The following is a 16,168-nucleotide window of genomic DNA, read 5'->3' as shown; positions in this document are numbered from 1 at the left end:
TGAGAATTAAAAACATATGTCCATATCTCCTTTCTGAGCTGATTTAGTCAAATATGCCTTTTTCTAAGAAATCTCCCAGGGCCATAAGAAGTATATGTTAGAAAGATCCAGGGGCTCACATGAAAGACTTATCTTGGTGATCCCCTGGATCTTTCTAACACATGCCTCTTATCTCTAAAGGCATTACTATGCCCATGTTCTGCCTCCTGTTGCCGGTCAGCTATTAGGAGTTGGAGATCTAACTATGGTATTTGAGAGTCAAACATGACTGACTTTGGGCTTCCCTGGTGGTTCAGTTGGTAAAGAGTCTGCCTACAATGCAGGAGACATGGGTTTGATCCCTGGGTCAGGAAGATCCCCTGGAAAAGGAAATGGCAACCCACTCCAGTATTCTTGCCTGGAAAATCCCATGGATAGAAGAGCCTGGTGAGCTACAGTTCATGGGATCATGAGTCAGACACAACTTCGTGACTAAACCAAAAAGTTCTCAACAACACGATTTTGTCTGGAAAGAGAACACTCCTTTGATGAAGCTCCTGTTTGATGGCATTCGGGGCGTGCTTCAGGTTTACTTTACATAGGCCCTTCATTAAGCAGATGCAGGTATGTATTTGTCGTTTATTTTAGTGTGTGTCCCACCAGAATGTAAGCTCCTTGAAAGTAGGGGCTTGTCTATGCACAGATATATCCTCAGACACCGGCACTTTGTAGGAATGTAATAAATGTTTTGAATAGACACAGATATGAAGATAATAACAATGAGAAAATTATCCTTTAAAAGTTAAAGGATGACAGTATTTCTAAATAATGCTCTTACCACATTGAGCTTTATGTGCCCATTCCCTATTGTTAGCTGTGCCTACACTAAAATGAAATATGATGTTCTCTAAGGAAAAAAAGGTTTATGTCTCCTGAAATGGTAACATATTTAGGCAATCTTCAGAAAGAGATGGGCTAAGAGTCCAATGTAAAGAAATGAAGGATCAATAGAAATTATACTCATTTGAGGAATGTTAAAGTTACAATTCACCTGTTTTCTTAAAAAATAAGTAGTCATATCTCATAATGCATTTTAAAAAGCACACTTTAGAAAGACCTCTGCTTTGGGTCAAGAAGGAGCATAAATTAGCTTTATTAAAGATAAAGACTTCTGCTTTTCAAAGGAAATGTTAGGAGAATAACACAATGATTTATTAGAGTATAAATCACAGGCTGAGAGAAAATAGTTGCAAATCATATATTTGATAAAGGACTAGTATGCAGATTATATTAGGAACCCATAAGGCTCAATAATAAGATATCAAACAATACAACTGAAAAACTGACAAAAGTTTTGGACACTTCACCAGAGAAGATATACAGGTGGCAAACAAATACATGAAAATATGGTCAACATCTTTAGCCATTAGATAAAGGCAAATAAGATATCAATAATATATTTTAGTATTCTTGCCTGGAAAATTCCATGGGCAGAGGAGCCTAGTGGGCTACAGTCCATGGGGTTGCAAAGAGTTGGACAGAACTGAGCGGCAGAGCACACAGGCACACATCATATTTCAGAATGATTAAATTAAAAGGACCAATCACACCAACTGTTTGTGAGGATGCAGGAGAACAGGAAACTCTTATATACTGCCAGGGGGGAATGTAAAAGGGTACAGACACCTTGGAAAACACTGGTGGTTTGTTTAAAAGTTAAACATACATCCATATGATCCAATCAGTCCATTCCTAGATATTTACCCAAGACAAATGAAAGCATATGTCCATACAAAGACTTGCATATGAACATTCACAGAAGCTTTATTTATGTCCTAGCTGAAAACAACCCAAATTCCCATCAACAGAGGAATGAATAAACATCTGTGGTATATCCATGCAATGAAATACTACTCTGGAATAAAAAGGAATAAACTACTGATACTCACAACAACATGGATGAATCCCCAAATAATGAGCTGATTGAAAGAAGACAGACCCCAAAAGTATAACTGTGTGATTTACATAAAACTCTAGAAAAGGCAAACTCTTAGTGACATAAAATGGATCAGTGGTGGCTTGGGAGTGGAGGTAGGAGAGGTCCTGGAGGAAGGGATTGCAAAGAGTCCCTACAGGAGTTAACTTTTTGAAGTGATGGATAAGCTCGTTATCTTGATTACAATGAGGGTTTCACAGGTTTTTAATGTCAGAATATATCAGGTTGAACATTTTAACATGTGCATTTTATTGTATGTTGACTATACCTCAACAAAGTGGTTAAAAGGAAAAAACCCCACACTTTAAAGGCCATAATTGTACCCTTACTATAAACTGGATAAAAGCACTAATACCCTGATGATCATCTTTTTTCATTAGGTTAAAAAAATAAGACTAGGACATTGATAACTTTTTATAAGTTACAGTTTTGGTTTCCTTAATTTTACGTTGATAAGGATAACTCCCAGCTTGTAGGACTGTTCTGATTACTAGTGTCTATTTTACTCACCATTGCACTCCCAGGGCCTAGCATAAAATAAACACTTCATAAATATGTCAAATTAATAAAAGCATGTGCAATATTAGCACAGTACCTGACCCATGGCTGGAATTCAATATATGGAAACCAATAATGGAATACAAAGAGGAGAAGTTGGAGGAGGCAGCTCTCCTTACTTACCCTCTGGAATGAAGGAGGCCCGAATACATAAAGCACATGCAATGTGTTAATATTGCTTTGAAAATGTCTCTAAAATTCTGATTCCATTTTTTTTCTTTTCGGCATGAGATACTGGGTTGTTTCTATGAAAAATACACCTTCAAGGTGAATTTTGCCCAAGCTTGATATTAGTTATATTATATGTTTGTCTTATGTGTCTTATTACTTAACAATGAACAATTTATAAATGTAAATCCTTTTGATAAGGCAAATGTTTGGAAAATACTTCAGATGCTAGTGATTCCAGTATACTTTCATTATGTGTTGCTCTCCAGGTAGGATATTAATCCACACCTTTAAGTTTTGACAGCTTATGAGCACACCCTTCAATTACTTCCCAAAGGGTATACAGGTTGCGATATCTTTAAAAATGAATTGTTCCTTCTCTACTCAGTTTTATTATGGTGCTATATAAACACTAATTTTTTCTATTCTGATTGAGAATGGTGGTTTGTTTCTGAGTACTCCATAATTTAGTCTGCTAGACTTGAGATGCATTCCGTTCTGTGGAATTATTCTTTGAGCACATACATATTCATTAAGTGATCTTCATTAAATTTTTTAGTATAATGAGCTTTCAAAAATATATGAATGTGCTCAATAACTATGAAACTGAACGTAGCTGAGTTCTAGCACGTCTTTTGGTATATACAGGAAGTTTTAATGTGCATGCTGTCGCTATCACAGCCGTTGTAAAATTCCGTACTGGAGGGTTTGCTTTTCTGTATTTTTTTTTACAAATTAGACTATCCCAGCAAGTACTCACCTTAGACATAAGAAACTACTAACTCTGGAATCTTATTAAATGCCTTTTTAATAAGCAAAGGCAGTTACCTTGTGCTTTGAAAAGGAGATTGTCTTCACTCAGGCTTAACTTGGTTGGGCAGTGGTCTAAAGTTGTTTCGCCTTTAGACAGCCTTATCTTTTGAGAGAACATATAGGAATGATTATTACCATATTTCCTTAAACTGTCCATGGCTGATTTATTCTTGCCTTTCCCTCTGTCCCCACATGGCTATGTCCCTACTTCCCTCTCTGCCTCCCTTCGCCATTCTTCCTCAGATTTTGGTTGCTTTTCCCCACAGAAAGCACCTAAACCACAGTTTCTAAAACCGGGCTACTGAGGGGAACTTGTCTGGGGGCTCATTTCCAAATCCCAAAGTCGTATATGTTGTTAAATTTCTCAAACTGTTTTGTCTTCTGTTTCATAATATCTTATTGTTAGTTTTAATGTAAAATAATGGCCTGTTTCCCTGTTCCCTAAATCTTCCAGCTAAAGAAAGCTCTGAACAGTTGTGCAGGGACCTTGCACCTCCCTGGAGCTGTCAAGTCCCTTCAGGGACATACAGGCCCTTGAGTTCCGCCAGTGGCCCGGGTCTGCTCCTGAATGGGAAACCGTCACATACAACGTTTTCCCCTCATGGCTCCCTCCCCATTTTTCTCCGTTAGAATTTTTGTCCGCATGCTATACAACTAGTCTCAGGTGAACTTTCTTTACTTGTTCCTTTTAAAACTATCTACAGCGCTATAAATCCTGCCCAGAACATTTCTAATCCTAGTTACTTCATGAATATTCTCAACCCTCTTGCTTTCTCTTCCACGGGGAACAAATGCATGATAATGTAATTTTAGTGATACTTGTAAATCAAAGGAAAATAAAAATATTAAATTTGGAAATAGAATTAGACATTTCAAAGAAAAAGAGCCATCAATGTCAGAAGTTTGTTCATACTTCTCACATGCATCTCATTCACAGCCCTACTTTTCTTAAATTAAAATTACTTTTCTTTAAGCTCTGCCATTGAAGACAACTACAAATAGTTCTTCTTTCAGCTACCTTCGTTTTATTTGGTCATAAGTATTGTGATTCAATTCTACTATTGATGGGTAAAACATGTAGAATTTTGGCTATAAGACTGATAAAATTAGCTTTTCTGGGCTAACCTAAGTGCTTACTAATTTTTAAGCAACTGTTATGTAATAATGAATAATTGTTAAAAAAAATTGGTAAGTTGCTGCTTGCTTATACATGAACAAATATCCATCTTGAGTTCATGGTAACTGTGATTTCTGTCTTGACCTAGGCAGACATAATACCTCTCAATGAAAGAATGTATTGGTTGAATGAATACATGAGTTGTAATGCCCTGTGTTAATCTGAGGGGCTCTACTTTTAAACTATATAGTGTATATAAGCAAATAAAATGGACTAAATCCCATGTTAACTTACCTTTGAGAGAGGTTTCCAGCTGAGATCTAGATGCAAAAAAGTAGATGGTATATCAAAAGGGATTTCAATACTTTCTTCTTTCTTTTTCTCTGCCTGTGGTTGAGGGGTTAAGGCTTTCTGTGGTCTGATATCCCAAAAGCATATTGTGCTTAAAAAAAAGTTTACAGTTCATTTTTTAACTAAGTACAGAGAAGAGGTATAACCTCAAGACTACCATTCTCGCTGCTATACATTAACATTGTGATTATGGCTATATTTGATATCTCCAAAATTAAGCTTTTAATGAAATGGGACTATTTTACATTTCATATCTTAGAGAATTATAAAGTTTATAGGATTATTTAATGATTTTGCTAGTATTGAGACTAATATTATCATATATGGCAATTGAATTTGGCAACTGACGATCTTTTTCATGATGCAATCTTTTTTGAAAAAACGTAACAACTTTATTGAAATATAACTCATATACTGCAAAATTCACCCACTTAAAGTATACTTAAAGTGCTTCCTTGATGGCTCAGTGGTAAAGAATCTGCCTACAATGCAAGAGATGTGGGTTTGATCCCTGGGTGGGGAAGATCCCCTGGAGAAAGGAATGGCAACCAACTCCAGTATTCTTATCTGGAGAATTCCATGGACAGAGGAACCTGGTGGGCTATAGTCCATGGGGTCGCAAGGAGTTGGACACAACTGAATGACTAATACTTTCACTTCACTTTCTTTCACTCAAAGTACAGAATTAAGTGGTTTTTTATAATATACTCATTGAACTGTGCAAACCATTACCAAAATCAATTTTAGAAGATTTTATATCACCTCTCCCCAAGAATTTGTGTACAGATTACCAGTCATTCCCCATTTCCTTCAGTCCCTCCCACTAGCCCTGAGCAACCACTAATCTCCTTACCGTCTCTACAAATTTGTCTATTTTGGACATTTCATATAAATGGAATCATACAGTATGTGGTCTTTTGTGACTGGCTTCTTTCACTTAGTATGTTTTTGAAGGTCATTCATGTTGTAGTATATATCAGTACATCATTCCTTTTTATTGTCAACTAATATTCCATTGTGTGCACTATACTACACTTTATTTACCCCTTCATCATTTGATGCACTGATGAATGAATAAATAAAATTGGGTTACTTCCCTCTTTTGCTATTATGAATAATCCTGCTATGAACATTTGTTGATAAGTTTTGTGTGGGTGTGGGTTTTCATCTGTCTTGGATATATATTGGGGACTTGAATTGCTGGGTTACATGGTAGCACCTATGTTTAATCTTTTGAGGAACTGTTAAGATTGTTTTCCAAAGCAACTGAATCATTTTTGAGAATTCCAATTTCTCTACATCCTTACCAGATGTATTATTTCTTTTGTCTTGAAGATCCCAATTTCTCTACATTGTCAACAACACTCACTATTTTTTTGGTCTTTTTTATTTTGGCTGTCTAGTCTGTGTGAAGTGGCATCTAATCAAAAGTGATTCTGATTTGCATTTCCTTTGTTGGTGTAATATCTAGGAAATCATTACCTAATCCAAGGTCATAAACACTTATATTTATGTGTGTCCATGTTTTTTTCTAAGAGCTGTTTAGTTTTAACTCTTACATTTAGCTCTTTATTTCATTTTCGATTAATTTTTTAATATAAATTTATTTTAATTGGAGGCTAATTACTTTACAATATTGTATTGGTTTTGCCATACATTAACATGAATCAATTAATTTTTATATAGAGTATGAGGTAATTTTTTTATGGTGAATACCCATTTGTCCTAGCACCATTTGTTGAAACACTATTTTCCTCCACTAAATTGCCTTGGTACCCTTGTTGAAAATCAGTTGACCACATATGTATGGGTTTATTTCTGGGTTTACCTCTTCTCTGAATCTTGAACAGTTGTACAGTTGTTGGAACTGATCCCTTCTGATGGAAGAGGCTGGCCATTCATTCTGGCTATTCACTATATACATAGTGAGCTATAGATAGATGATGTATTTGCCTTCAAAGCCTCATTTCCTTGATCCATAAGTATTTTTTCAGGGTTATTGGCAATATAAAAAGAGTTAACCTGCTAAAGCATGTATTACAGCATTGGCATAAACTTCCAATAAATTAAGTTTGTTCACATAAGGTAACTATAGTCAATTTCTGTTGCTTGTAATCACAGAACTGTACCCAATACATGACCACAGGGTTAATTAATTCAATTATTTATGCCTTCATCTGCCATTCCATAGCTGCTTCTGCTGCAATCAGTGCCTAAAGCTTAAGGTGTTGTGATTTCTATTTGGAATTGTAAAGTTTTGCTAGTATCTGGATGTAGATAATACTATTCCCATTCATATGTCCTACTTCACTATGAATTTTCAGTTCTATAAATTGAAGGATATAAGTTTTAAAAATAAATATTTTTCAATATAGTTACTGAATTATTTATAAAAACACTTGTAATAAATGTTCAATAAAAAATGCAAGACTCTTCCACCTTCTAAAAGAAACTTTCCCAATTAAATGTTGTCATCTTCATAATTATAAGATAAAATTGAATATAAACAAACATTGCAAAATTTCAAATATGTGACTATGAAGAACCAGAATAATTATGGATAATGTTTATACAATATTACCAATCATGAAATCTAGTTCATTCTTCTTTTTACAATATATTCATATCCATAAGAAGATTTTTTTAAAACCAGCAACAATATAAAATTCTGTCCTTTAGTTAATTAGGCTTAATTGCTGCAACAAAGATTATTTAAGGAACAGAAGAGCACAATAATCTAATAAGCATCAGATAAAGATATTGTTTGAAAACAAATAGGTAATGATTAAAATAAGACATACCAGTCTGCCGAACAAGTGACAAGTTGACAGGATATTCCACTTCGATTTTCAAAGACGTTTCCCAATCTGTTAATCTATTTTTAAAAATGCTAGAAATAAGTTCTGTGTACCTAGAACAGTGATGACTTTTTTCTCAAAGCTTTTTATGTTAAAATTTTTTCTTCTTTAACATTTTTTAAAAGAACATAATACAAACACAGAATTTGGGAACTGGAAGGTTTTGAAATCAAGTATAATTCTGACATACATCTTTTCCGGTCCTTTTTCACAGAAGCATTTTTACATTTTAAAATTAGTTTTAGTTAGTATGAATATAAATTTCCATCCTAAGATTTTTCAGTTACTGCAATTTGAAAACTTACCTATGTAGTCATAAACCATTCTGGTTTTTAATATACAGATGATATGCCATAACTTCATTACTATTATTATTAGAAATGTAATAGAAATGTATTAGAAATGCAGAATGTAATAGAAAAGCAGAAATGCATTCTGTTTTTCACTGTTAATTATGGAGCCGAAGAACATAGGTGCTTTAATGAGATTGTTAAGCAGGTAAGATCAATAGATAAGAGGCTTGGTGTTAAATTAGAGACAGCATGCAGTGAATGCTGGGCACCTGCATTCTTTCAGTAAGTAGTGGCACAACTCTGCTAGCACACAGAGGAGTCCAAGGAGGGTTAGTGGCTTAGAGTCCTGACGGTCCACGTTTCCAACCAGCCAGCTCTCAAAGGAGGTTAAAGATTTTTTGTGGCAACCTATGACAGTGCTACTCTCAAATCAACAGGAAAAAATGACTTTTCCCAATACCCTATCTACCCGATAGAACTGATGGGCAAAACGGCAAAGGTGGAGGGTTCCGGCAGCAAATAAACAGTAAAAGTAGGGGTGGGAGAAGAATGCAGGTGCTGCAGTGGTAAGGCCTGCTGGCGTCACAGGAGCGAGGACCCTGGAAACCTGGCTGACTCTGCTGTGTGGCCTGAGCCCAGTCAGGTTCAGTTACAGCTGTCACCTTCCACTGAGACTGATAAACAAGCAGGAACCCATGTTTCCTTTCCCTCTAATAAGGCTTCCCTCTTGTAGGAAACTCAAGACTCCAGACTTGCACTTACTCTGGTGCTTTATGCATTAATGATTGAAAAAAAGACAAAATATAATCATATTATGAAAGTTTGAGAAATAGAAGTTTTTAAAATCAAATATAATTCTACCTTATATTCTTTTCCAATCTTTTTCATGGATATACTTTGACATGATTTGTCAAGATACATATGTGACTGTGTATCTTAGGATATAAATTGGATTTCTTTGTATAAATTGGATTATTTCTTCATATAAATTCCCCAAATTTTGTATTAATGGTCAAAAACTTTGAAAATGTGAATGATTTGAGAACCACATTGGCTAACTGTATTCTAAAATTTTTATATTGAAACCAGTAATGTTAGAGTTTATTGATTTCACCATTTCATCTTTTCTAACACAAGATAATACTTGAAAGTCTCATGTAAGAATTAAATAGGTCCAAAAGAATACATTATTGTTGCTTTATGATTAATTTCTTTGATTATTAGAAACTCTGAATGATGTTCCTGTCTATCTGTTAATTGTTTTTCAGTATATGTCTTTAGCTTATTTACTGGGAATTTGTATTTACCATATTTGGGGCAAATGTTTTTCTTCATTTTGCTACTTGCTCTTTATTTTTTAATTAAAAAAATTACATGTGCATATTTTAAATTTCTTTCAATATAATTTAGCTTAGAAAACTATAGATTCCAGGATTATGATATTCTGATTCATTGTATTTATTTTGGCCCATTAGAACTTTGAAAAGTAATAGTATTTTTGCAAAATCCACTTGAATACCCTGAAGGGCTAATCACCGTTCATAACTCCGCTGCTGCTGCTAAGCCACTTCAGTCATGTCCGACTCTGTGCGACCCCATAGACGGCAGCCCGCCAGACTCCCCCATCCCTGGGATTCTCCAGGCAAGAATACTGGAGTGGGTTGCCATTTCCTTCTCCAATGCATGAAAGTGAAAAGTGAAAGTGAAGTCACTCAGTCGTGTCCGACTCTTTGCGACCCCATAGACGGCAGCCTACCAGGCTCCTCCATCCATTGGATTCTCCAGGCAAGAGTACTGGAGTGGGGTGCCATTGCCTTCTACCTTCAAAACTCTAAGTTTTTAGAATGTTCTTCAATATTCTTATCTTTTAATTTTTCAAAATACATAATAGACCCCTAGTTCCTTGAGGGAAACATTTGGGAGGTTTATTTGTTTTCAGATTCACAAACACCAGACTTTGCAGGTAAAGCACAGAACTACAAAGTGAAACAGCAGCACAAATGCTGGGCAGTCAGCCAGACTCACTCACAGCGCAAGTGTCGAGAGTTTTCACCTATCAGCCTCACGGTGCACTCAATTCAAGACCACCTTGCAAAATGACACATTATCACATGTCACAGATCTTCAGAGTTGTCTGCTCTAAACAGCTGAAATCATAAAATTTAAATTCGCGAAGGTGTAAAATATTTGTTTCTATTTTTACAACCTTCATTTTCTCCATTATTGTATTATATTAGTGTTGACACTACCTACATTTTTCAGTGGTTTATAAAACATGGAAGTTGAAACCCTGGCCTTCTTCTCATCCCCAAATCAGATCTTGGTTTGTCAACAGTGACAGTGTGTGATGTTTAGTTCCTGGTAATTCACAATTTAAATGCAGATAAATTGTTGACTTGAAACATCCTCTTTGAATAAAATTTTCCAAAAACCTACAAGTCAGCAGGAGAAAAGTATGAAGCCATCAAGACTCACCTCAAATGTATCAGGCAGCCAATGTATATCTGTAATTACTTTCCTATGTCCACTTTCTATTGAGGAGACTGCACAGTGTCTGATATACATTGCTTCTTTATTATTCTCTGGTTCAAGGAGAAACATAGGCTGTAAAATGTTATAAGAAAGTTACGTGCTGATTTCAGAGAGCTGATGAAGGAACTCATACTTAATGTACCATTCCAATTAAAATCAATAATTTGAAGAAATACCAGTTCAAAGAAAAACATAAATTAGTATTTCTATGTATTATATAGTTAGGTAATTAGATTATCTTCTTTCCGCTTCAGTTCCCAGGGAGCTTTTCCAGGCAATAGTACTGGAACGGGCAGTGGAAGTGATCCTCTATGATGTTCTAGAAGAAAGCCTGAAGTAGTCATGTGAAGACACCCCCAGGAGCCACCATGTGGTGCACCTGTACCCGCCAAAGGCCTGGGGAAGCCTGGGCCAAAAGCCAGCATCGCCCCTCAAGTATGTGAGCGAAGATGCCTTCGGATGATCCCACCCCAAGTTATCCAGCAGCCCCCTTCTTCAAGACGCCAGTCTCCCCAGATGAGGCAGCAAAGAGAGTGGAACAGAAACAAGCCAACCCATTAAGCCCATTCTAAAAGCCTCCCCACTGAATCCATGAGCATAATAAATGTTTCTTTCAGAGTACACATGCTCACACACACAGAAGAATACTGTAGTGGGTTGCCATTTCGTACTCCAGGGGATTTTTCCAACCCAGGGATCATCTCTGCCATCTCCTGCATTGGCAGGTGGGTTCTTTACCACTGCCCCACCTGGGAAGCCCCTAATTAGATTAGCTTCTTTCCACTTCAGTTTAGTCTAAGATTTTACCTCTAAACTTTTTACAAGAATGAATGACCCATACCCAAAAGAACCAATGAGATCCCATTTTTGAAGGAGTATTTTTTTTTAAGTGCACAGAAGACAACATCCATGGTTTCTTGGTTGGAGATCTGTGATGCTCAGGTTGAAGGACTGGGGATGGGAATGTACAAATGGTAGGTGAGTACTGAGCTGGGAGCTGAAGCATCTCTTCCCAGACCTCTTGGCAGAATCCATGGCTTCACAAGTCAGAGCATATTATTACCAAGAAGGATTGTAACTCATTTTATATGCAAGAAAATCAATGCTTGGGGGTATTCGGGGGTAGGGGAACATACCCAAACTCATGAAACTTTGATCTAGAGCCTGGATACGTGGAGTTTCTCTCCAGTGCTTTTTCAACTGCATCACTTTAGAGAATCCCTTGGCTCCTTTATTTAACAACAGTGACCACAAAAAAGAACTCCTGGGATAGACAGTACATTCTGCTTTGTGGTGTTTTTTATCAAGGGCCTCAGTTCAGTTCAGTTCAGTTGCTCAGTCATGTCTGACTCTTTACGACCCATCAATTGCAGCATGCCAGGCTTCCTTGTCCATCACCAGCTTCTAGAGCTTATTCAAACTCATGTCCATTGAGTCAGTGATGCCCTCCAACCATCTCATCCTCTGTTGTCCCCTTCTCCTCCCACATTCAATCTTTCCTAACATTAGGGTCTTCTCCAATGAGTCAGTTCTTCCCGTCAGGTGGCCAAAGTATTGGAGTTTCAGCTTCAGCATCAGTCCTTCCAATGAATACTCAGGACTGATTTCATTTAGGATGGACTGGTTGGATCTCCTTGCAGTCCAAGGGACTCTCAAGAGTCTTCTTCAACACCACAGTTCAAACCATCAATTCTTTGGCACTCAGCTTTCTTTATAGTTCAACTCTCACATCCATGTTGGAGAAGGAAATGGCAACCCACTCCAGTGTTCTGGCCTGAAGAATCCCAGGGATGGCGCAGCCTGGTAGGCTGCTGTCTATAGGGTTGCACAGAGTCAGACACTACTGACACAACTTAACAGCAGCAGCAGTTCACATCCATACATGACTACTGGAAAAACCATGGCTTTGACTAGACGAACCTTTGTTGACAAAGTAATGTCTCTGCTTTTTAATATGCTGTCTAGGTTGGTCATAACTTTCCTTCCAAGGAGTAAGCGTCTTTTAATTTCATGGCTGCAGTCACCATCTGCAGTGATTTTGGAGCCCCCCAAAATAAATTCTGTCACTGTTTCCATTGTTTCCCTATCTATTTACAGCGAGGTGATGGGACAAGATGCCATGATCTTAGTTTTCTGAATGTTGAGCTTTAAGCCAACTTTTTTGCTCTCCTCTTTCACTTTCATCAAGAGGCTCTTTAGTTCTTCTTCACTTTCTGCCATAAGGGTGGTACCATCTGCATATCTGAGGTTATTGATATTTCTCCTGGAAATCTTGATTCCAGTTTGTGTTTTAACCAGCCCAGCGTTTCTCATGATGTACTCTGCATATAAGTTAAATAAGCAGGGTGACAATATACAGCCTTGACATGCTCCTTTCCTTATTTGGAACAAGTCTGTTATTCTATGTCCAGTTCTAACTGTTACTTCTTGACCTGCATACAGATTTCTCAGAAGGCAGGTTAGGTGGTCTGGTATTCCCATCTCTTTCAGAATTTTCCACAATTTATTGTGATCCACACAGTCAAAGGCTTTGGCATAGTCAATAAAGCAGAAATAGATGTTTTTCTGGAAGTCTCTTGCTTTTTTGATGATCCAGCACATGTTGGCAGTTTGATCTCTGGTTCCTCTCCCTTTTCTAAATCCACCTTGGACATCTGGAAGTTCACGGTTCACATATTGTTGAAGCCTGGCTTGGAGAATTCTGAGCATTACTTTACTAGTGTGTGAGATGAGTGCAAATGTGCAGTAGTTTGAGCATTCTTTGGCACTGCCTTTCTTTGGGCTTGGAATGAAAGCTGATCTTTTCCAGTCCCATGGCCACTGCTGAGTTTTCCAAATTTGCTGGTACTGAGTGCAGCACTTTCACAGCATCATCTTTCAGGATTTGAATTAGCTCAACTGGAATTCCATCACCTCCACTAGCTTTGTTTGTAGTGATGCTTCCTAAGGCCCACTTGACTTTGCATTGCAGGATGTCTGGCTCTAGGTGAGTGATCACACCATCGTGATTATCTGGGTCATGAAGATCTTTTTTGTATAGTTTTTCTGTGGATTCTTGCCACCTTTTCTTAATATCTTCTGCCTCTGTTAGGTCTGTACCATTTCTGTCCTTTATTGTACCCATCTTTGCATGAAATGTTCCCTTGGTACCTCTAATTTTCTTGAAGGTATCTCTAGTCTTTCCCATTCTATTGTTTCAAGGACCTACATAAAAGGAACACAAAACGTGTCTGCAGCAGATGTGAAGACAGGAAATAATACTTTTTTTCTGTTGAATCTTTGTTTAGCTTGGCAACCTTGTCATATACTTTTTGATAAACTCCTGAATGGAATAAACTCGCAGGTGAAAAGTTATAAAAACTAACCTTGAGAGTGACTTTTTTACTTCTACTACCACCTGCTTTGATATTTTCTATTCGATCTGCATGTGCAGTAATATCCCACATGACAACCTAAAAGAGAAATAAATATTATTATAACATAGTTTTAGGAATTAGCAAATTGAGTCTTGAACATTTAAAAAAATCTATTGGTACTGTATGCACTCTGAGAAATCAATCACCTTGGGAGGATAATAAAAAATAGCCTATATCCTAAGTCAGCAACTTTTAAAGGTAATATAGAAAAGTTTTGTTCTCTATAAAAGCCTTTTCAGCTCTTTTTTGTGCTTGTGTTAATGAATGCCAAAATTTTTTAATCCAAGATACACATCATGCAATTCTCTCTGCTTTGGGAACAGCTCTTCCTCTGTTTGGAGGAATGTACTGATTATGGGGATAACTGCTTTAGACCCAGGAGAAAAGTCTGTTCTCCAGAATTAAGTACAAACACTCAAAATTGACTGAAAGGCTAGGAAATGATGATTTCTATTTCACTGAATATCATGGCCAATTCCAGGGCTTCCCAGGTGGTTCAGTGGTAAAGAATCCACCTGCCAGCAGGAGACCTGGGTTTGATCCCTAGGTCAGGAAGATCCCCCTGGAGAATGAAACGGTTACCTACTCCAGTATTCTTGCCTGGAGAATTCCATGGACAGAGGAGTCTGGTGGGCTACAGTCCATGGGGTTGCAGAGTCAGACACAACTTAACGACTATACAGCAGGAGCAGCAGCATGGCCAGCTATGAATCTGCATATACATTGATGGTCATTTTTTGAAAAATCAGAACAAAGTAGAATGTGCAATGCTAGAATAATTTTCAATGATTAAAAGTCATTTCCATACGCTAAAAGATCAGGATTACAAAATTGTGGCTGATTTTATTTTCATCATTTGCTTTTCTAAAATATTGTGAAAAGTTGTGTCCCATTCTCAATCAGTAAAGAGGGCAGTATTTGTGGGGCTTGGAGGATGTGCTCTGGATTCTCATTATAACCACCAGTTATTGTTGAACAAAACCATGGAAGAAAATTAGTTTACTTAGATGTTTTGCTTCTCGATAAATGAGCATGGATGATGCAGTCATTTACATTTCAATCACAAAAAAGCTTTCCTAGCCACATGATAAAAGGTCATTATACCCTTGTAATGGTCAAATTCACTATATCACAATGAACTTAAACTTTGATCATAAAATAGCCATAAGCTTTTTGTTTTGTTTTGTTGGATAAACAGACAATTGGAAGAGAGAATCTAAGTTTTATACAAATTACATAATTTTAAAAAGGTGTCAAATTATATACACATAAATTCAGTGATATAGGTATGTTTTCCAGAGAATTCTGTTTAAACTCTGGATCATTCCCTAACTCCTACCCCTAGAGAAATTTCAGAAGAGGCCTCCTGGCCAAGAGGTATTATGCCTATGGTTTTTGTTCTTCCCTGGAATCTTACATAATATATGGTTCTAGTTCAGCAACACAAATAGATCTGACCTGGTTTTCTTCCAGTTACCATATAACTGGGTTATCCTGTGGACATTTTGAGCCCAGATGCCATATCTACCACATTTTTATACCCCGGTTCCTGGTATGGTGATTGGCATGCAATTGGCATGCCTTTCCTCTGCTGAATTGAACCCTTAAGTTCAAAAAAATAACCAGTCAAAATGTATAACAGAATTCTGCCTAAATTAATAAAGAGCTGAAAAATAAAACCCAGATGTACCTGCCCATTTATGCAGCCACCAGCAATGATATTAGGGTCAGTCGGACAGAACTGGAAGCAGAAGATGTCATCTGGGCTTTCCAGCATTAACTAAGGTAAATCACCAAATTCAAGAGAGAATGAGAAAAACTATTATGATCATAGCAAGAAAACAATATTAATAAAGTCAAAAGTCTAATTTTAAAAACATGCACATGGAGTCCATTCCCAGAATTCTACCTGCGGAGCGGAAGCTGCTTTTGCTGAGTTTTATTCTGGACGTTGATCAAGCACATGAGAGCAGAGTTCTTAAGGAGACCTGGTCTCCCCTCCTCCACCCCCCGTGGATCAGTGTTATTATTTTTTAAAATAAATAATGACTATGAAGTCAGTGCTTCTGAAAAGTGTGGAGAGCAAG

The 16,168-nt window shown here is 37.0% G+C and overlaps 1 protein-coding gene across 2 annotated transcripts in view; it reads right to left on the bottom strand.

The window, feature by feature from the left end:
• Window positions 1–16,168, bottom strand: part of DNAI3 (dynein axonemal intermediate chain 3) — a 94,292-nt gene that overhangs the window by 40,630 nt on the left and 37,494 nt on the right. For both annotated transcript variants that reach the window (XR_009596811.1, XM_027971598.2), the window contains exons 11-16: window positions 15,772–15,861; window positions 14,031–14,117; window positions 10,609–10,737; window positions 7,784–7,857; window positions 4,926–5,073; window positions 3,530–3,617 (exon numbers count right to left, since the gene is read on the bottom strand). Coding sequence is in view for 1 of the 2 variants with exons in the window: in XM_027971598.2 (XP_027827399.2) it covers window positions 3,530–3,617; window positions 4,926–5,073; window positions 7,784–7,857; window positions 10,609–10,737; window positions 14,031–14,117; window positions 15,772–15,861 (616 nt within the window). In the remaining variant the exon portion in view is untranslated. The remainder of the gene's footprint in view (window positions 1–3,529; window positions 3,618–4,925; window positions 5,074–7,783; window positions 7,858–10,608; window positions 10,738–14,030; window positions 14,118–15,771; window positions 15,862–16,168) is intronic.

Source organism: Ovis aries, chromosome 1 (assembly GCF_016772045.2).
Source record: "Ovis aries strain OAR_USU_Benz2616 breed Rambouillet chromosome 1, ARS-UI_Ramb_v3.0, whole genome shotgun sequence".
NCBI lineage: Eukaryota > Metazoa > Chordata > Mammalia > Artiodactyla > Bovidae > Ovis > Ovis aries.
This window is presented reverse-complemented; position numbering and strand designations above follow the sequence as displayed.